The sequence below is a fragment of the Salvelinus namaycush genome, chromosome 5, assembly GCF_016432855.1.
Source record: "Salvelinus namaycush isolate Seneca chromosome 5, SaNama_1.0, whole genome shotgun sequence".
Classification (NCBI taxonomy): Eukaryota; Metazoa; Chordata; class Actinopteri; order Salmoniformes; family Salmonidae; genus Salvelinus; species Salvelinus namaycush.
The window spans coordinates 37,462,330-37,485,209 of NC_052311.1; the positions used below are offsets into that span (position 1 = coordinate 37,462,330).

Genomic DNA, 22,880 nt, shown 5'->3' on the forward strand with positions numbered 1-22,880 from the left:
CTGACCCACTGGAATTGTGATACAGTGAATTATAAGTGAAATAATCTGTCTGTAAACAATTGTTGGAACAATTACTTGTGTCAAGCACTAAGTAGATATCCTAACCGACTTGCCAAAACTATAGTTTGTTAACAAGAAATTTGTGGAGTGGTTGAAAAACGTTTTAATGACTCCAACCTAAGTGTATGTAAACTTCCGACTTCGACTGTAGGTATTCCTCTTGTCAAGATGGGATAGGGCTGTGTAGCTTGCTGTGTCTTATGTTTTAAACATGTGCTACTGTCTGTTAGAGTTTCTGAGTTGCTCTGACTCATGCCTGTTTGCCATTTCCCTCCATGCTTAGACTTAATTTCCACTCACATAATGGCCAAGATGCCATACTACAGAATACTAGAGAAACTACACCGATGCAGAAGTAATGAGGAGAGGCATTTCCACACATCTGATGTGGAGCCTATAGCTCAGACTGCTATTGGTTAGTGCAGTGTTGGCTTCTGCTTGAGGGCGTAAAGAGATAAAGTGGAAAGTGCATTCCATGTCTCCTATATACATCTATTCTCCTGTTCTAATGAGCTAAGGCTTGTTTGGCGTCCCGGCTAGTGGAGATTGACCACATGCCAGCACTTTCAGCAGCTTGTCATGATAGCTCAACCCTTTTTCACTCAAGCGTCTTAGATTTGTCCTTTGTTGCCAATTTGTTGTATACATCTGCTGTATGGCAATGCATCCAAAGCATTCGCTGGAAGCTTTGTACCATAATCTGTATGTTGTATTAATTATTAAGTCTCTGAAGTGCACCTATCAGTGTTTTAGTACTCACCGGTCTCGAGACCACATATTGAGTGTCTCGGTATTGAATACATTTGTACTCTGTCTTGATTCGGTCTCGGACAGTGAGGACTTGTGTAATTTCTTCTTGAGACCAGCAGAGTAAAAATCTCACAATTATCAACTTCTATTCAGTCAGCGCATAAAACCGCTTCGCCATGCGAAATATATACACTCCTTTCCTGAAATGAATATCTTAACAGCCTTTATATCTATTATAGACATGTTTTGCATAGTGGCGAACCTATAGACCTTCAGTGTGTGGCAAGTTCATGATTCTGAAAGGACAGCAACATTAATATCACCTCACTCATGTAGGAGAGTGCACTTTTTGTTAAATACAAAGGGCCAGTGGTGTAATGGAGGGTATACGCAGGTATAAACCTTACACCCACTTTTTTTTCATTGGGCATTGCTTATACTCAGTTCTGAATCCATGCGTAGTGTAGTGGAGGTATACGATGTATCAATTATGTAATACAATAGAGAAATCGTGCACAAAGTAGCCTACACAATCGCAAAGCATGTGAAATATATTCACATGCATGCCGCACACAGCCAAGTTTCAGCGGAATATCATCCCGAGACAGCACACACACATCTCGCAGACGTTGCCCCGATGTATACCTGATACATAGTGCCGATGTAGTATGGAGAGTCGTTGTCACGTTTTGACCATAGTTCTTTTGTATTTTCTTTGTTTAGTGTGGTCAGGGCGTGAGTTGGGTGGGTTATCTATGTTTTGTGTGTCTATGTTGGGTTTGTCGTTTGGCCTGATATGGTTCTCAATCAGAGGCAGGTGTTTGTTATTGTCTCTGATTGGGAACCATATTTAGGTAGCCTGTTTTGTCTTTTGGTTGGTGGGTGTTTGTCTTCCGTGTTTGTCGCAACACGGTACTGTTTCGTTTGTTCACTTCGTTTATTGTTTTGTTCCAGTGTTCAGTTTTGTTTATTAAAAAAACATGAACACTTACCACGCCGCACCTTGGTCCGATCCTTCTTCCACCGAAGAAAACCGTTACAGAAACACCCACCAAAAAAGGACCAAGCAGCGTGGTAACGGGCAGCAGCGGCAGCAGCGGGCGAAATCTGAAGAGGAATGGACATGGGAGGACATTCTAAACGGCAAGGGATGTTATACATGGGAGGAGATTCTGGCTGGAAGGGATCGCCTGCCATGGGAACAGGTGGAGGCAGCCAGGAGAGTGGAGGCAGCAGCTAAAGGGAACCGGCGTTACGAGGGAACACGGCTGGCAAGGAAGCCCGAGAGGCAGCCCCAAAAATGTCTTGGAGGGAGCACACGGGGGGTGGTATTAAGCCAGGTAGGAGACCTGAGCCAACTCCCCGTGCTTACCGTGGAGAGCCTCGTACTGGTCAGGCACCGTGTTATGCGGTGGAGCGCACGGTGTCCTCAGTACGCGTGCTTAGCCCGGTGCGATACATCCCAGCTCCTCGTATCGGCCGGGCTAGAGTGGGCATCGAGCCAGGTGCCATGAAGCCGGCTCAGCGCATCTGGTCTCCAGTGCGTCTCCTCGGGCCGGTGTACATGGCACCAGCCTTACGCATGGTGTCCCCGGTTCGCCAGCACAGCCCAGTGCAGGCTATTCCACCTCGCCGCACTGGCCTGGCTACGGGGAGCATTCAACCAGGTAAGGTTGGGCAGGCTCGGTGCTCGAGACCTCCTGTGCGCCTTCACGGTCCGGTCTATCCGATGCCACCTCCTCGCACCAGCCCAGTACCACCAGTGCCAACACCATGCACCAGGCTTCCTGTGCGTCTCCAGAGTCCAGTACGCCCTGTTCCTCCTCCCCGCACTCACCCTGAGGTGCGTGTCCTCAGCCCGGTACCACCAGTGCCGGTACCACGCACCAGGCATCCAGTGCGTCTCCAGAGTCCAGTACGCCCTGTTGCTGCTCCCCGCACTCGCCCTGAGGTGCGTGTTCCCTGCCCGGTACCACCTGTTCCGGCACCACGCACTAGGCCTACTGTGCGCCTCAGCAGGCCAGAGCTGCCCGTCTGCCCAGTGCCGCCTGAGCTGCCCGTCTGTCCAGCACCACCTGAGCTGCCCGTCTGCCCAGCGCCGCCTGAGCTGCCCGTCTGTCCAGCGCCGCCTGAGCTGCCCGTCTGTCCAGCGACGCCTGAGCTGCCCGTCTGTCCAGCGCCGCCTGAGCCGCCCGTCTGTCCTGAGCCACTAGAGCCGTCCGCCAGTCAGGAGCCGCCAGAGCCGCCCGCCAGTCAGGAGCCGCCAGAGCCGCCCGCCAGTCAGGAGCCGCCAGAGCCGCCCGCCAGTCCGGAGCCGCCAGAGCCGCCCGCCAGTCCGGAGCCGCCAGAGCCGCCCGCCAGTACGGAGCCGCCAGAGCCGCCCGCCAGTACGGAGCCGCCAGAGCCGCCCGCCAGTCAGGAGCCGCCAGAGCCGCCCACCAGTCAGGAGCCGCCAGAGCCGCCCGCCAGTCAGGAGCCGCAAGAGCCGCCAGTCCGGAGCCGCCAGAGCCGCCCGCCAGTCCGGAGCCGCCAGAGCCGCCCGCCAGTACGGAGCCGCCAGAGCCGCCCGCCAGTCCGGAGCCGCCAGAGCCACCCTTTGCCTTGATGGTAGCTTTGCACACTCTTGGCATTCTCTCAAACAGCTTCATGAGGTAGTCACCTGGAATGCATTTAAATTAACCTGTTTGGGCTGCAGGGGCAGTATTGAGTAGCCGGATAAAAGGTGCCCATTTCAAACGGCCTCGTACTCAATTCTTGCTCGTACAATATGCATATTATTATTACTATTGGATAGAAAACACTCTCTAGTTTCTAAAACCATTTGAATTATATCTGTGAGTAAAACAGAACTAATTTTGCAGCAAACTTCCTGACAGGAAGTGGAAAATCTGAAATCGATGCTCTCTTCTAGGGGCTGCCTATTAAAGTCCTTGATATTTATTAGTTTAGATGCACTTCATACGTCTTCCACTAGATGTCGACAAGGAGTGAGAGGAGAAATTGAGTGTGTAACTTGATCTGGGGTCGCATAATAGCTCTTGGCATGACGTGTCACCAGTTTCCTGTTTTCTGGAGAGCGCGCGAAGGGACCTGGATTTGCCTTCTGTACAGCTGTCGTTATAGACGACTAATATCTCCGGCTTTGATTTTATTTGATACATGTGACAATATCATCGTAAAGTATGTTTTTTCAATATAGTTTTATTAGATTATTGAAATTTTTTCGGGACGTTAGGCGTGTTGCGTTGTGTGCCTTTGTTCAGGAAGGAGAGCTTTGCGCTACTTTGCTAGCTTTCCGTGCTAATTGACTGGAGAAGAGGACATTCTAAATCCAAACAACGATTGTTCTGGACAAAGGACCCCTTGTACAACATTCTGATGAAAGATCATCAAAAGTAGGACCCATTTTATGATGCTATTTCATATATCTGTCGAACATGTGAAATAGTCGTTTGCGCCCAGCTTTTGGGTACTCTCTCGCCATAACGTAAACTGCATATCGTAATGAAGTTATTTTTAGAATTCTAACACAGCGATTGCATTAAGAACTAGTGTATCTATCATTTCCTATACAACATGTATTTTTTAGTTATGTTTATTAATAGTAATTTGGTCAGAATATGTGTGTCAGAAAAAGTGTCAGAAAAATATCCGGACGTTGTGGGAAAAAGATGCTACGTTAGCACAATGTATAACCACTGATTTCAGCTCTAAATATGCACATTTTCGAACAAAACATAAGTGTATGTATAACCTGATGTTATAGGGCTGTCATCTGATGAAGCTTATCGAGGTTAGTCAAACATTATATATCTTGCTGGTTTATTCGCTATCGCTAACGTGCCTATTGCTATCGCTAACGTGCCTTGATGAATGAATGCGGTAGTGTGGTAGGCTATTGTAGTAAGCTAATATAATGCTATATTGTGTTTTCGCTGTAAAACACTTAAAAAATCGGAAATATTGGCTGGATTCACAAGATGTTTGTCTTTAATTTGCTGTACACCATCGATTTTTCAGAAATGTTTTATGATGAGTATTTAGGTATTTGACGTTGGTGTCTGTAATTATTCTGGCTGCTTTCGGTGCAATTTCTGATTGTAGCTGCAATGTAAACTATGATTTATACCTGAAATATGCACATTTTTCGAACAAAACATAGATTTATTGAATAACATGTTATAAGCCTGTCATCTGATGAAGTTGTTTGTTGGTTAGTTTGGTTGGTTCTTGGTTAGTTAGGTTGGCTTTGTGCATGCTACCTGTGCTGTGAAAAATGTTAGTGCTTTTTTGTATTTGGTGGTGAGCTAACATAAATATACGTGCTGTTTTCGCTGTAAAATATTTTAAAAATCGGACATGTTGGCTGGATTCACAAGATGTGTACCTTTCATTTGCTGTATTGGACTTGTTAATGTGTGAAAGTTAAATATTTCAAAAAAATATATTTTGAATTTCGCGCCCTGCACTTGAAGTGGCTGTTGTCATATTGACCCCGACTTAGGGCTTGCAGCCAGAAGAAGTTAAAGGCAGTTTTCCATTCATCTCCCTCCCTGATTCTCACCAGATTGTAAGCGTTGCAAAGGTCCAGTTTGGTGAAGAATTTGGCCCTCAGGGCCAGCTCCAAGGTGGCGGACATCAGGGGTAGGGGGTATCGGTTCTTAATCGTGATCCTGTTCAGCCCTCGGTAGTTGACGCAGGGACGCAGACCCCCATACTTCTTTCCCATTAAGAAGAATCCTACAGCAGCTGGGGATGTTGAGGAGCGAATGAAACCTGCCTCCAGCGACTCCCGGATGTCCATGAATTTGGCTTCAGGGATGGAGAGGGAGTAAAGACAGCCCGGGGAGGGGTGGAGCTGGGTAGGAGTTCTTTGGCACAGTCGTATGGACGATGAGGAGGGAGGGTGGCGGCTTGGCTCTTACTGAAGTCCCCCGGAGGTCGAAGTATTCGGGAGGGAGAGCGGAGAAGTCTTGGTCTTCAATGGATGCAGGGGGACGCAGTGAGGCTCTAGGTGGGGGTCTTAGACATTTAGTTCTCCAGTTCTTACCCCAGTCTAGTAGGTGTCCCGTGGACCAGGAGAGTATTGGGTTATGTAACGCTAGCCAGGGCTCCCCTGGGAAAAGGGTGTCTCGGGAGCCGTGATCAAAAGAAAACTAAGAGTCTCTGAGGGATTCACCCCAACCTGCAATAGAATGGGCTTGGTCTGATATTCCACCTGGCCGGAGCCAATGGGGCGTACACCAAGGGCTTGATCCTGCAGAGGGATGGGACATTTCACGCAGGGGATTTGTACTATTCTGGCGAAGTCTTGATCATTGCAATTCTCTGCGGCCCCAGAGTCAAAAGCTTGAATCTGGTACTGATGGTTGTCCCAGTGGAGGGTTGCGGGTAGTGACAGACTGTGACTGGGTAGCTGGGGGTAACTGCACAGCTCGTCAGGGTCTCCCCTTGTCCTGGCGAGCCCTGGCATTACCCGTCAGCTCTGGGCATGTAGCACGGAGATGGCTGAGACCGCTGCAGTAGAAGCAGCAGCCTTCGCGTATGTGCCTGTCTTGCTCCTCTGGGCTCAGACATGTGCGTCACAGTTGCATGGGTTCCTCAATGCTGGGTTCGGGGGGCTTGGGGTGCTCAGGAAACTGGGAAACTGGGGTGGTGTCTCGGAGGTGGTTGTCAATCCTGATTGCCAGCGTTATCAGGGACTCGAGGTCCTCTCCCAGTGACCGAGAGGCCAGTTCATCGATGGAGTTTGACAACCCCTGGTGGAAAGCGGTGACCAGTGCCTCCGTATTCCATCCACTCTCGGCGGCGAGGGTGCGGAACTCAAAGGGGAAGTCAACAGATGGTCTGGCCCCTTGGCGAATGTTGAACAGTTGACTGGCCGCTTCTCGTCCGCCGAATAGGTGGTCGAAGATTCATTGCAGCTCAGCAGCAATGGCTAATATGGCGCTGCAGGATGGTGGCTGCTGTTCCCACACCGCCATTGCCCACACCAAGGCCTTGCCCGAGAGTAGTGAGATGATGTAGGCGATCATGGCACGATCGGTGTGAAATGAGGAGGACTGTAGCTCGAACACTAGAGAGCACTGGGTGAGGAACCCGTTGCATCATCCCGGGTGGCCGTCATACCGATCGGGGACTGGGATCTTGGGTTCCTGTTGCAGGTTCCCTGGAGGAAATATGGCGACGCCTGTAGCACTGGGTGATGAGACTTGGGTATTGGCTCTTCCTGAGTTGGGGTTGGACTGTGGTTGGAGGGAGTCTGTAAGTGCCCGGAGGGTTTCTGATATCTGGAAGATTTGTTCTTGCTGCCAGCCCAGCAGTGCTCCTTGGTGGGTTACAACATTCTTGATCTGTGTGATCTCTGCTGGGTCCATGTTGTGGGCTGAAGCTTGCTGTGACATGGTGAGGTTGGACCCAGGTGCAGAGAAAAGACCAGACGAGGAAACAACAGTTAAAGAATAGACAATCAGCGTTGAGCTCAACTGTGTATGGTTATTGTGCACCAACAAACGTGTCAAGAGAAGCCAGTTTGGATTTGGCTTCACTCATATCACATCAACAGAAATACAGTACCAGTCAAAAGTTTGGACACACCTACTCATTCCAGGGTTTTTCTTTATTTTTACTATTTTCTACATTGTAGAATAACAGTGAAGACATCAAAACTATTAAATAACACATATGGAATCATGTAGTAACAAAAAAAGTGTTAAACAAATCTAAATATTTTTGAGATTCTTCAAAATAGCTACCCTTTGCATTGATGACAGCTCTGCACACTCTTGGAATTCTCTCAACCAACTTCATGAAGTAGTCAGCTGGAATGCATTTCAATTAAGAGGTGTGCCTTGTTAAAAGTTAATTTGTGGAATTTCAGTTGTGTTGTGACAAAGTAGGGGTGGTATAAAGAAGACAGCTCTATTTGGCAAAATACAGTAGCTTGCGAAAGTATTCACCCCCCTTGGCATTTTTCCTATTTTTTTAACTTACAACCTGGAATTAAAATTGATTTTTGGGGGGTTTGTATCTTTTGATTTACACAACATGCCTACCACTTTGAAGATGCAAAATATTTTTTCTTGTGAAACAAACAAGAAATAAGACAAAAAAACTGAAAACTTGAGCGTGCATAAGTATTCACCCCCCAAAGTCAATACTTTGTAGAGCCACCTTTTGCAGCAATTACAGCTGCACGTCTCTCGGGGTATGTCTCTATAAGCTTGGCAGGTAGTTGGCAAGTAGTTTTTTGTGGTTTCTGTACTTTACTTTTTTTGACAACTTTTACTTCACTACATTCCTAAAGAAAATGATGTACTTTTTACTCCATACATTTTCCCTGACACCCAAAATTCTCATTACATTTTTAATGCTTAACAGAACAGGAAAATGGTCCAATTCATGCACTTATCAAGAAAGCATCCATTCTGCCTCTGATTTGGGGGACTCACTAAGCACAAATGCTTCATTGGTAAATTATGTCTGAGTGTTGGAATGTGGCCCTGGCTATCAGTTAATTAAAAAAACAGGCCGTCTGTTTTGCTTAATATAAGGAATTTGAAATCATTTATACATTTACTTTTGATACTTAAGTATATTTAAAACCAAATACTTACAAACATTTATTCAAGTATTATTTTGCTGGGTGACTTTCACTTTTACTTGAGTCCTTTTCTATTAAGGTATCTTTACTTTTACTCAAGTATGACAATTAGGCACTTTTGCAGGATCGCTGGTTCAAGACCCACTCCTGTTCATCATGGGCCCGATTCAGACTTAGGAGATTTACGCCTTTCCCATGCACGCCTTTCCTACAAACTTCTAAGTAGTTGCTATTCAGACTTACCTTATGCAAGTGTGTAACAGGCTTTCCAGACGTGGTTCCCTTTGCGTGCACTGAATACATTTCATTCAGCCACTGAAAATCCTCCCACTTGCTGGGTCTTCATTCAATAGGGTTTTCAGTACATTTATCTAAAGCCATCCACTTAAATTTGGTGTACCATTCATTTGAATTTTCTTGACAGACTCGATAGAATATATGAAGAGAACGGTTCAGAATATTAGGGCTCAATGAAAAATGCAATGTTGATACATGCATATATTTATCTCCTTTTCAGGACCAATTTGTAGATTCAAAGAATATTCTGATCTTGTATATTATTTAGGGTTAGAAAAATATTTAGCCTTAGCCTTTACCCTCTAAATATATTGGTGAATCAAACATACAGTAGTTTCTTACACCGTAATTTCTTCGATCTCCACCCCCAATGAATAGCGGATGAATAGCATTTTATTCTCATGCCTAAATTCAAGGTCTGAATACCTGTAAAGAGAAAACTGCATAAAAAGGGAATTATGTTCCATTTACGAGCGCCTAACTTGGGTCGGAATCGGACTACAATAGTCCAATTATTAGCTAATGCAGTGTAATGCAACAAAGTAACAGTTTAAATTGGTTGGAAAGAGGAAATAGAAATGAACAAAACAGATATGCCTCCAAATTAGTATGGTGAAAACTACATTTTAACAAAGACCCTTACAGAAAAGCTATAAATTACCTCACCAGAGCAGCACAGCAACAGTGCCAGCTGGAAATATTTACTCTTGAGGCCTGGTGGTGGGCTAGCATCAGCCAGGGCAGAGTACATGCCAGAGCAATTTAATATCAGGAGGAAGAAGCAGGTCGCTGAGTGGCTGGCACTCTGCCCAGGAACAACTGGAGGCCTTTGTGTTTAAAAAAGAAAGAGCTAAAGCCAAAGCTTGTTTGGATCTCTCCACTCAAGAAAATTGTTCTGACATTAGGGCTGGTCACTGATGCTAAAAAGTTGTGTGTATGACATACAGTAGTTCGGTCCTTTATCTCTATTGCATGAAAGGCTTCCTATTTGTTTTGTGTGTACAAAATATTTGTTTGACTTCTGCATGTGTACCAACCAACTGATCTATTTCATAATACCTTCAAATATTTACATATTCAGTCAGAAAGGGCCTTCATGCACACACACACAGCGAGAGAGAGAGAGAGACACAGACAGACGGACAGACGGACAGACGGACAGACGGACAGACGGACAGACGGACAGACGGACAGACGGACAGACAGACCAACATTATGCAGTAGGTGGCAGCATTGTACCAACTTCTTCCAGTGCTTCACTAGATCTGAGGACTGATCTCTCTATTAGTCTGCCCTGTTTCAGTGGGTGTCACAGTATGTATGAAAAACATTATTTTCTATAAACAGACGCATCAAAAAGTATACGCTATCACTGTTACCATGTGCACTATAGTGGGTTTATTTAAGTTTTGCATGCTCAATAAAGACCCCCCAAAACTCTTTACCCCAGCTCTCATGTATATCCTATGTAAAATGTATTTGCAATGCATACAGATTGTGATATAAATACGTGTTATTATACAGCATTTATGACGATAATTATTGCCATTATAATTGTCCTGTAGGCCTGTCCACAAAAGTCACCGTAGGGGTTAATCTGTTATTACGCACTGCAAGAAGGATTTTGGGCGGTCTCTCGCTGTAGGCGGTGTGGCGACTTATCTCACCGACAGGGGCTTATATGTAAACTGAGGCTAAACAAATACAGATGAACCTCAGAGCACATTCACAAAAAATACTGGCAATTTTGGATGGTTCAGAAGACGCTCGGAATCCACGGGAGCAACACGCGCCTGCACATGCAGTCTATTCTTGTTGTTATATATAGGCCTAGTAAGCTTGTTGATGCATATCTATCATTACAATCAGGGTGCTGCATTGCAACGGGACCTGTCCGACTATGTTATATTGATTCAATTACAATAGAATATTATTATTCGTACTGTTGCGCAATATTGCTACCTACATATTTCGTGTATAAGGCAGTGGCACTGTTGGTTTTCAATTGTGCATAGTGCGTATTTGTGTTGAAATGAGGAATCCACATCTACTCAGCGATGGCTGGAAAACAATCAATGCAAAGGATGCAACTGGGAATAAAAAGTTTAAACGAAAAGGTCGGGACCCAAAACGTGTCACCAGTGAAGAAGTCCAAAGTTTCGAGCATGATTTAAGAATGGAAGACGACTCTATGGGGGAACTGATGGAAGAGACATGTAGGAACCGTGTCCAGAAAAGACTGCAGAACCCTGGTACAGCTTTATCTGTGGAGAAATCGATCATTTCATCTGAAAACCCGAATATTGCTATTGACATGAGGATAAATGCTTTACCATCTACAGTTACTGGGACGCTCCCATCACAGTCGCAGCCTTTTTCCGAGTCAACATCAACAAGCAAAGACTCTTTTCACAGCACATTCCCACAGGTTACAAGTTATGACCATCAACAGTCATTTGTGTCTGATCACACGTTACAGTCCCGGATCGTCCTGTGCCAGCGCTCCGAGAGGTCCCTCTCCTCAGCTTCTCAGGCGTCCTACATCAATAGCAGCGACATGGTGGAATCGCCAAGGAAACGGCTGGGAGAAACGTCTGGCGTCATCACTGAGATCAGAGCGGTTCAGCAGACACGGAGGCTACTGGCGAATGCCAGAGAGAGGACCCGGGTGCATACCATCAGTGCAGCCTTTGAGGCGCTGAGAAAGCAGGTATTTCCACTGAATTCACTAAACACACAATGAGGCCTCTTGTACAGAATGTTATGTTTATGCTGAACTCAAAGTAAGTTGTTGCACTTAAATTCCCATTTCAGTATGTCAACTGTACGGACCGTAAATGAAATGAAAATTCACCACTGAATTTCACAATACAACAGACCGACTTGAGTACTAACTGTATGGCCCCTTTTATAGATAGTTTATTAAATTAATTTCAGTGTAGATAATGCACAGTTTGCTAGGCCACATTAAAGATATGAGAATGAACAGTACAAAATCTTTAAGACAGTCCAAACAGTTGAATTGTCACTCTGATGACACCTCTCACAATGGCAGAAACGAGATGTCAAATGCATAGGAAACAGGGACACGTTTCTTAATGACAAAGGAAAGCTCTTCACACTCCGATAGGCCTGATACAGCATGTATGTGTACTATGAACTATCAATGTCAACTCAAACAAATAACTCTAACTTGACCAAATCCAACATGAAATATATATCCCTTTGAAAACAAAAGCAGGGAAGTTTTCGCTGTGAACCCTTTCACTGTGTCATGTCATCACCAGCTGTTTTGGCACTTAGAAAGACATGGTGGAAAACTGTCACGTGACACCAACTGACACCAACAACAGTAACTGAAGAGCATATACAGTAGCCTAACTAAAAATCTCCTAAACTTGGTTGTACCATCCGCTCATATGATATACCATGAGTGTACCAAACATTGAGAACACCGGTTCTTTCCATGACATAGACTGACCAGGTGAATCCAGGTGAAAGCAATGATCCCTTATTGATGTCACTTGTTAAATCCACTTCAATCAGTGTAGATTAAGGGAAGGAGACAGGTTAAAGAATCATGTTCAAGCCTTGAGACAATTGAGACATGGATTGTGTATGTGTGCCATTCAGAGGGTGAATGGGCAAGAAAAAATATTAAAGTGCCTTTGAACGGGGTATGGTAGTAGGTGCCAGGTGCACTGGTTTGAGTGTGTCAAGAACTGCAACACTGCTGGGTTTTCACACCACCCAAAGGATATCCAGCCAACTTGACACAACTGTGGGAAATATTGGAGACAACATGGGCCAGCAACTCTGTAGAACGCGTTTGACACTTTATAGAGTCCATGCCCGGACAAATTTATGCTGTTCTGAGGGCAAAAGATGGGGTTGGGGGATGCAACTTAATATTAGGAAGGTGTTCCAAATGTTTTGTACACTCTGTGTATGTCCAAACCTAACCAAATTGTAACCCTATACAGGTGCCCTGCTACTCCTATGGACAGAAGTTGTCAAAGCTGGCTATATTAAGAATCGCCTGCAACTACATCCTGTCGCTGGCTCAGCTTGCAGACCTGGACTACACCCCAGATAACGGCAACATGAGCTTCAGAGAGTGTGTGGAGCAGTGCACCCGCACCCTGCAGGCCGAGGGACGCTCCAAGAAGAGAAAGGTAAATTGGATCTAGGGAAGAGAAGAGAAGGGAAGGCAAGATTCAGTATTTAGGCTTTTGTCTGATGACAGTCTGGCCTGGGATTTTACCCTGTGCATAAAAGTCTGGCCTGGGATTTTATCCTGTGCATAAAAGTCTGGCATGGGATTTTACCCTGTGCTTGTCTTCTTTGGCTGAAGGCCTCATGCAGCAATGACAAGGTGGGTTGAGACATTGACATGGAAATGGAAATGGACTCCTGCAAATGGGAAGTACTCAAGCACACAGATGGAGACATTGCTGAGGTTTTGTAATAAGTTTGCTATAAAGTTCAAGGCCATCAAAAACGGAGCAGGGACTCTGAATAATTAGTAGTTACAGAGAGGGAATGGAAAGCCAAGTCAAAGCTAGCTTCTAATTCAAACATGTTTTTGACAATATAGCATATCAATAACCTTGAAACATAAACTATGCTTATAAACAAAGCCGTTGATAAATAGCAACAGGTGACCATACAAGACCAATAAAAGAATTGGTCATGGATATTTAACTTTCAAATAAAGTTAATTGTATAGAGCTTTTCTTTCTTTTCTTTCTACTAGTTAAACACCTATCCTCCTTCACTGTCATGTCATTTCCTAACGAAACTATATGTCGTTTTTGAATGACTGGTGAATTGATGATATCACAGCAGTGAAAACTTCCCTTTTACCGATCAGGATGCTGCAAAGATCATTTTGATGGTTCCGGTCGGAAAACATGGGGCAGTGTGACAGACAGAGGGATGGTAATTCTAACGATAATGATAACAAAAGAGGAAAGAATACACTCTCACCAATTAAGAGAGGCATTCCTTTGCCTAATAGGGATCCCATTAAATTAAATCATCATCAACTCGTGTTTGAAAGGGAACTGGGTGTTCCGCCAGTTTTTTGTCCACAACAGAAGAAAAAGTGCCCCGGGTGAATAAAAGGGGTGATTGATGCCTTTGTGTGCAGTTTTATGACACTGGGAGTCATGTAAACTGAAGCTGAACTTCCTCCAGCCCTCTCCTGGATCCACACATCTGCATGGCCTCTCTATAAACCAACAGGGCTTTTAATGCACAGATGAGATCCAAGCATGGAGAACGTTCATTTACACATGAATTAACGTTTTAACACTGTTCTATCGATGACTTTCCCCCCAGTTCCTCATCTGTCCCGTCAGTCTTCTCCTTTATCTCTCATTTATTCTCCAGATCACCCTTTCCCCCATTTTCTTTCTTGGTGAAACAACATTATCATTTAATCTAACTTTTAAAACACACGGTTAGTCATTTAGTCATATCTGGAAAGTAAATGCCCAAAAGTATTTCATTGTCAAAAATTATGTCATTTGGGTCAATTTCACAGAGAGGATTCCAGCTGCTCTTCGTCTATTTCCAAAACTCATAACATAACATAACACAATTGTTTTCAAATAGGTTGATTACCCCTGACTATTCAATAAAGTATTGATTAAATAAATACAGTAACTTAAAAAAACTGTAAACAAGTTGTATTTCACATACATTACATACACAGTTTTGTAAACCACAAATTACAACTTCAAACTTTTTTTACATCCCCTGCAAACTGGTTGATGAAAATATTTGAAAACTTTTCTTAAAGAAAATACTAATACAATGATGAATTAGGTGTTTGTTCATAGATTACATATCCTACATAATTACATGCAAATAACTTTTCCCTGCACTCCCAGTGCTCTGCTCCCTCTAGCTCTCTCTCCCTCACCGTGAGCTCATGTGTTTCCTTGGCATAAGAGCATTCACAAGGAAACTAGCTGAGCTGCTTTTTTCCCTGTCAGTCCCAGACACCAGATGTTCGTAACGCTAGTTGGGAAGTCCTGCTGGCGCCACTCAGGGCAGAGGGCAGGGTGAAGGCACGCGAGCTGGAGCCCAGAGAACTCACTCGCTGCAGGAATTGGCACATTCCCCAGCGCAGTGCTGGCACATTCCCCAGCTCTCCCCTGGCCATCTGTTCCAAAAAAACACTTTGAAAAAAACAAAAAAACACTGATCATCACTCTCTCAGGATACAGCACTGAGCAGCAGCTGTTACATGAGAGAGAGAGAGGGGGGGTAGCTGTGTAAGAAAGAAATCCCTTTGTCAGAGAGAGCCAGTGAGTCTGAGGGGAAACTTGAGGGGGGGAAAAGTTTTTTTCAATGCATACTGATTTAAGAAATTTAGAACTGATTCCTGCACTCATTTAAAGCCTTGAACTCTGCTCTGAATTCACTTATTGTCTACTCAATGGAACTTTTTCCCAATAAAATGTCAAATCTAGCATGTAAATAATACTTATATGTGTAATGTTTTAAACATAATGTTAATTATATCAAAGATTTTTGGATATTCACATGTAAAATGAAATACTTATTGTCAGAAGTATTTGGAAAACAAATGCATGGAAATAGAATCATAAACACTAAACAGTATACTGTAAAAAGTTAAGTACAACAAACAAACTTACACCATCAAGTCATAAACAAATGTTCAAATTCTCTGGCATGTGTCCTTACCCTCAATAAGGAGGTAAAGAGGGGAAAGAAGAATCTGTCTCTTTATAGAAACACAATAAGGAAAATGTTTTGGTTGGTTTGCATCCAACGCTAAATAGAGGGCCAAAGAATTTGCTTGTGTCCCACTCAATTCTACACTGCATCTGATCTGACAAAGCAGTTATTTTCCTGGAATGGTTTATATTTTTCTACCTCATGTACTTACATTGACAACTCGGGCACCTATGAAGTCATTGGATATGCATGCAAGCTTTATTTCTACAGTTATATTTGTACACATCCCAGCACCTCTTGATATGCACCCACAGGAGATTGTTTTCACATCTTGATACATGCTTTTATGTCTTTTGTAGGACTAAAATCAGTGGAGCGAGCCAGACGTTTTAACAAGGCCCTTGAAATAAAGAAACTCTTCAAACCTCTTCTTGTGGTTCTTCAAGGCCACTCCTGGGAGGGGACTACAATCAGGCACTTAGACATGCGATGGACCTAATTTCATAGGTCTACTTGATACCATTTGAGCTAGCAGACATATCAACAATCACCAGTTGTGGATGTGTTTCTGCCTGTCATGAGTTGGAACGAACAGTTAAAAGTGGGAGACAGCGTTGGATGTTCTTTATGCAAACAGGCAAGCATGCCTGGTGGATGATATCAGATTGTTTAATCACATGACAGTTACATTTGAGTCATTTAGCAGATGCTCTTATCTTGAGCAACTTACAATAGTGATCGCATACAATTTTCATACTTTTTTTTCTGTACTGGTCCTCCACGGGATTTGAACCCACAACCCAAGTGCCATGCTTTACCAACTGAGCCACACAGGACAAACGGAAGGCAGAGACAACAGTGATTATAACAGTTCACAACTGAAATTTTAACAATTGTATTCAACTATAAATCCCAATGCCTTTTCAATGATGTACAAGTTGTTTTCTTGACAGTATGATTTGTAATTCCTGGATGATGGAAGCTAACTAATGAAAGCGCTCATAAAATATATTTGACTAGAACATAACTTGAAATAATATGACATACAGTAATGGTATTTTATTCAGCAACTGTTTTCATGTGTTGAAGTATGAATGAAGTCAAATGGGTTATTCTCTGCTACCTGTGCTCAGTATTTAACAACATCCCAGATTGATACATTTAAAAGTGACCTCCCTTTCCTTTTCAGCATGACAATTCTCTGACTGTTGTTCTGTGCTCATCAAGCACTTTCTAACCAGAAATAAAGAAACTGTTGTTCATTTATTTGAATGGATATCCATGATAATTCAACACCTTTAAATTACTATCTCAAGTACTGCCAACCAGAATCACAACATTCATACACTACACCTTCAAACAGCTTATTGCAGCTGTAGAGAGAGCATCTATGAAATTTCCCTCTAAACAAAGTTGTAATTATGAAGATGAATAACACATCATGACCCAAAGTAATTTAATTTTCCATCTGAAGCTACCTCGTGTGTGTGTGTCTAAATCTTGTGTGTTATTATGTGCTCACGCTTCATCGTAGACTACAATAAGTCTCTTTCAGGCAAGAGTCATAGAAAGGACATCCCAAAAGGACTTGTTAACGTCATCACTGTTGGTGGCCCACAAGATCATTTTTTTTCCAGAACTGAAGTCCATTTAATAGAATTTGGAGACTATGTTATGATAATTTGTATAGGGTGTTGCATCCAACGGTTCTTCAAAGGTCAACAGAGATTGAGTAATGTTGTTCTGCCTTACATTAACTTTAGCCTTTTCAACAAAGTACTACAAGTTAAAACTATTCAAATACTTACTTTTCTCAAAGGCTACAAAAGTCACATGGATTTAATTACAAATGTATTCTAATAAATTACATTCATTTTCATGAAATAAAGGGCATTTGTATTAAAGAAAATAAGTACTTTACTTTCACTTCTCATGCCGAGAGGAGAATTTCAATTAATAGTAGACCTTGTATATTTAGTCTCCAACACCATTTGCAACAGGACAATCTGGTTCTTAAAGTATTTAGCTGAGCGCACTGTCAGTAAGAGCAATCTGTTTTCTTCTCGCGCCGCTAAGCTTTCGAAGCTGGAACCCATTCAGGCTTTTACAGTCCTTCAAATTGGGGCTGGAGCCGGAGAGGAAACACTAGTATCCTGTATATATAACTTCTGTCTGTCTGAAAAAAAAGAGACAGAGCCAATGGAAAGCAAGCTGTGGCTGCCAGGAATCAATCTCATCTTAAGCCATTCAACCATTAGATTGAAAGAAGAAAATATAAAAATCTAGTTATTTGAATTGTTGAAAGTATGTTATGTAGTGTCGATTTTTAAAGAACGTTTAACATATTGTGCTCTCTTGAAAGTCTACAAGGTGAACTACAATAATAAAAATGACACTGAATATTCACATCATGATAAAGAGAACATTATGTATGAATTAAAGAGGGGGGGAAAGGGGGATATGTTTACTTGTTTTGGATCCTAAGGAAAACTTGACCTCGGCTAAGATCCAACACCCACAATTAAATTCTAATCTTAACCATTAGACTATAAAACTAATCCTGCACTGGAAAATGGGGTGATAAAAACATATTTTTGAAGCCCAAATAAATGATACATCTCGACTTTAGTATTTCCCACTCCATCTATTGGAAGAATAGCATTACTGCAGCAGGAAACTGAACTACTCTGGTCTTCTACAAAGGCATATTAAAAGGGTTCTGAAACGTTCCATGACACAACCCAAAAAAAAACATCTCAAACAATGTCAGTCTCTTTTCTTTACTGACAACCAGGTCAATGATGGTGATATTAAAAAAGAAAAAACATAACAAGCTTGAAACAATTATAAATAAAAATGATCAAAGTCATGTTTTAATCACAGTACAAATGTACATTAAAATAAAAATACAATTAATTGATGACAAAACAACCAAGCTCAGACATCTAATGTGGAAGAACGGAACATTAAACTTCACATCAAATCCATAAAATATAAACATCTGTTAGCGAATCTGTTCATACTACAAGAGACCTACACATTTTTATGGGAAGTATTTTTTGCTTTTTAGCTTTATGCTACCATTTGCTCTGATGAAATGTCAATAAGCTCTTTATATATATATTTTTTTTATTATTACATTTTAGCAGCAATTATACTTCAGGTATAGAGGGAATTGTAAATGGAAGTACTGGTACAGTATTTAAGCCTGTTGTTTCAGCTGAGCAGCAAAGTGTGCAGCTTCCTTGTTTTCCATTATGTTGCACACATCTCGCCCAGGCAAATGCCACATTTGCATGCATCAAGTCATAGAAGAGTTTGCAGTCCAGTCAGAAAAGGTATTGACACATTTTTGATGCCCACAAAGAGAACAATAACATCTGTCAATATTGAGTTGAAGTCTGCCATCCCCTGGAAATAGGGGAGATAAAGGAAAGATAAACAATTTACCAACTGTATAAGGGCACAGGGCAAGACCCAGAAGCAGACACAGGAGGACTAGCAAAAGAGAGATAAGAAACAGCAGGCGCACGGAAAACCACGCTGGTTGACTTGATAAGACAAGACAAACTGGCAACGGACAACCAGGGAACACCGGAATAAATACCCAGGGACTAATGTGGAAAACGGGTGACACCTGGAGGTGGGTGGAGACCATCGCAAAGACAGGTGAAACAGATCAGGGCGTGACAAACTGGTATGATTATGTGCATAGAATTTCCTGGAGAGCACCTTTATCATTCTCCCTTTTATATTTGCTAAGTTAGGGTATAAAAATGTTTTGTAAGTCTGCTGTGTAATGATGTAAAGTGTGCTGTGTCATTGGTGAAAGGTTGTCTGACCTGGTCCCGGCCCTAGAGGCGTGGCTGTGCGGTAGTCCAACAGTTCCATCGCCATCTGTCTGATGATCTCCAGATACAAGATCCGAAACTTTGATAAGTCTACTGGTATCTCCTCTGGCAGCTTCTGCCAGGAAAACAGCCGGTCCCAAAGTGACTGAAACAAAAAACGAATCTGATGTTAGGCAAAGAAGCTGACAGGGCCATTTTTATTTCAAATCGCTAAGTCGTGTCTGAGCTCTTTACAAATTCAACAACCAGGCCTAGCCATTACCAGATTCAATTCTATATCTTGACATTCATATTTTGTTAATGTTTCTGGTGGTGGTCTTTGCAACTCACCACTCTCTGTCTGTTGATCATTGCTCTGATCCACTTGAAGTCTCAGCCTTGTAGACCACTGCCGCAAACTGCAACTCAGGGTCAACAAACTCCCAGACCTTGGGGCATCCCTCTGGGTAGCTCATCCGGATGGAGGTCCGATTCCCAATGTCTTTACTGTAGTTCCGTAAAGGACCACCATTTAGCCTGTGGAGCAATGAACAGACTGTCAACATGAGGGTGACACAGATCCACTCATGTAACGATTCACTCTTTGGATGAATCAGCAATCACTTACAATTATAGTATATAACAATTATACACTTGTTGCTGAGGAATTTAAGCAAATCGAATTGTATTCGTCACATGCTTCGTAAACAACAGGTGTGGACTAACAGTGAAACACTTACTTACGGGCCCTTCCCAACAATGCAGAGAGAAATAAAATACAGAAATAATAGAAAGTAAAACACGTTAAAAAAAAACGAAAGTAATAATAGATACACAATGAGAAACGATAACTTGGCTATTTGCAAAGGGTACCAGTACCGAGTCGAGGTAATTGAGGTAGATATGTACATACCAGCCTTCCTGATTGAACTTTCGTAAACTACTGTACATAACCCTTTCCTGTCGTCTACAATGCAATGCTCCGGAAGTAGATACAGCGCCTTCAGAAAGTATTCATACCCCTTGACTTTTTCAACATTTTGTTGTGTTACAGCCTGAATTTAAATGGGTTAAATGTAGATTTTTTTTGTCACTGGCCTACACACAATACCCCATAATGTCAAAGTGGAATTGTGTTTTTCAAATTTTGTACTAATTAATTAAAAATGAAAAGCTGAAACGTCTATAGTCAATAAGTATTCCACCCTTTTTATAGCAAGCCTAAATAGGTTCAGGAGTAAAAATGTGATTAACAAGTCACATAATAAGTTGTATGGACTCACTCTGTGTGCAATAATAGTGTTTAACATGATTTTTTAATGACTACCTCATCTCTGTACCTCACAATTATCTGTAAGGTCCCCCAGTCGAGCAATGAATTTTAAACACAGATTCAACCAAAGACCAGGGAAGTTTTCCAATGCCTCGCAAAGAAGGGCACCTATGTGTAGATGGGTAAAAAGAAAAGCAGCCATTGAATACCCTTTGAGCATGGTGAAGTTATTAATAACAATTTGGATGGTGTATCAATACACCCAGTCACAACAAAGATACAGGTGTCCTTCCTAACTCAGTTGCCAGAGAGAGGATGAATCAACATCATTGTAGTTACTCCATAAAATGTACCTAATTGACAGAGGGAAAAGAAAGAGGTCCGTACAGAATAAAAATAGTCCAAAACATGCATCCTGTTTGCAACAAGGCAGTGAAATAATACTGTAGTAAATGTGGCAAAGCAATTAACTTTTTGTCCAGAATTAAAAGTGTTATGTTTGGTGCAAATCCAATACAACACATTACTGCGTACCACGCTCCATATTTTCAAGCATAGCGGTGGCTGCATCATGTTATGGGTATGCTTGTAATCATTAAGGACTGGGAAGTTATTCATGACAAAAAATCAACAGAATGGAGCTAAACACAGGCAAAATCCTAGAGGAAAAACTGCTTCAGTTTGCTTTCCACCAGATGAATTCACCCTTCAGCAGGACAATAACCTAAAACACAAGGCCAAATCTACACTGGAGTTGTTTACCAAGAAGACCGTGAATGCTTTTGAGTGGCCAAGGTTAAGGTTTTGACTTAAATCTACTTGGGAATCTATGGCAAGGCCTGAAAATGGGTGTGATCAACAACCAATTTGAAAGAGCTTGAAGAATTTTGAAAATAATAGAAATGGGCAAATGTTGTACAATTCAGATGTGTAAAGCTCTTAGAGACTTACCCAGAATCAATCAAATGTATTTATAAAGCCCTTCTTACATCAGCTGATCACAAAGTGCTGTACAGAAACCCAGCCTAAAACCCCAAACAGCAAGTGTAACCGATGTGAAATGGCTAGCTAGTTAGCGGTGGTGCGCGCTAATAGCCTTTCAAACGATGACGTCACTCGTTTTGAGACCTTGAAGTAGTGGTTCCCCTTGCTCTGCAAGGGCCGCGGCTTTTGTGGAGCGATGGGTAACGATGCTTCGTGGGTGACTGTTGTTGATGTGTGCAGAGGGTCCCTGGTTCGGGCCCGGGTATGGGTGAGGGGACGGACGTAAAGTTAAACTGTTACATTGATGCTGTTGACCCGGATAACTGGTTGCTGCGGAAAAGGAGGAGGTCGAAAGGGGGGTGAATGTAACCGATGTGAAATGGCTAGCTAGTTAGCGGTGGTGCGCGCTAATAGCCTTTCAAACGGTGACGTCACTCGCTTTGAGACCTTGAAGTAGTGGTTCCCCTTGCTCTGCAAGGGCCGCGGCTTTTGTGGAGCGATGGGTAACGATGCTTCGTGGGTGACTGTTGTTGATGTGGGTCCCTGGTTCGTGCCCGGGTCGGGGCGCGAGGGACGGACTAAAGTTAAACTGTTACACAAGCAATGCAGGTGAAGAAGCACGGTGGCTAGGAAAAACTCCCTAGAAAGGCCGGAACCTAGGAAGAAACCTAGAGAGGAACCAGGCTATGAGGGGTGGCCAGTCCTCTTCTGGCTGTGCCAGGTGGAGATTGTAACAGAACATGGCCAACATGGCCAGAAAGTCTCCCAGCTGTAATCGCTGCCAAAAGTACTTCTACAAAGTATTGTCTCAGGTGTGTGAATACTTATGTAAAGTAGATAATGCTGTATTTCATTTTCAATAAATTAGAAAAAATGTGTAAACACATGTTTTGACTTTGTCATTGTAGATGGGTGAGAAAAAAATTGTTTCTATTTTGAATTCAAGTCAATCTGTATGAATACTTTCAGAAGGCATTGTAACTAAAATGCTGTGTCTGGGATGATGTCTGGCCGATAAGATCACATATTAATATTATAGGAAGAGAACCATACACCTAAAAAAGTCTAAAGTTCGAGGCGATATATTGTTATTTTTAAACAAAACAGGTAGCTAGTTGGCTAACGTTAGCTAGCTAACAAGCTTTTTATCACATTATCACTAATTAGCTAAAGTTGGATTCTTAGTAATGCTGGCTTCACGGGCTCACGGGAAATGGGAAACTGGGAAGTGCTAAGTCGGACATGATAGTGTTCAAATGCTTTTGAAGTTGGAACAATTCTTCAACCAATAAGATTTTATCTAGCTTGATAAGCTAGGTAACGTTGCTAATAATAAAGTAAGCTAACATCGAAAATATGGTCAAACTAGTGT

At 42.7% G+C, this 22,880-nt stretch overlaps 2 protein-coding genes across 2 annotated transcripts in view; one reads left to right on the plus strand and one right to left on the minus strand.

Annotated features, from left to right (window-relative positions):
* The window catches only part of LOC120047097, a 30,968-nt gene extending 24,685 nt beyond the window's left edge, over positions 1-6,283 (minus strand). The window contains exons 1-2 of the mRNA XM_038992638.1: positions 5,996-6,283; positions 5,375-5,668 (exon numbers count right to left, since the gene is read on the minus strand). Coding sequence (XP_038848566.1) covers positions 5,375-5,668; positions 5,996-6,283 — 582 coding nt within the window. The remainder of the gene's footprint in view (positions 1-5,374; positions 5,669-5,995) is intronic.
* Positions 6,284-10,422: 4,139 nt separating this feature from the next.
* LOC120048244 (protein atonal homolog 8-like) lies at positions 10,423-16,687 on the plus strand. The gene is made up of 3 exons (XM_038994050.1): positions 10,423-11,420; positions 12,694-12,885; positions 15,781-16,687. Exons 1-3 carry the CDS (start codon positions 10,743-10,745, stop codon positions 15,784-15,786), a joined length of 876 nt encoding a protein of 291 aa, XP_038849978.1. The 5' UTR covers positions 10,423-10,742; the 3' UTR covers positions 15,787-16,687.
* Positions 16,688-22,880: the final 6,193 nt, after the last annotated feature.

Coding starts and splice junctions, on each gene's coding strand:
- LOC120048244 (XM_038994050.1), top strand. CDS start 10,743: ATGAGGAATCCACATCTACTCAGCGATGGCTGGAAAACAATCAATGCA. Junction 11,421..12,693: donor TTGAGGCGCTGAGAAAGCAG/GTATTTCCACTG, acceptor AACCCTATACAG/GTGCCCTGCTACTCCTATGG.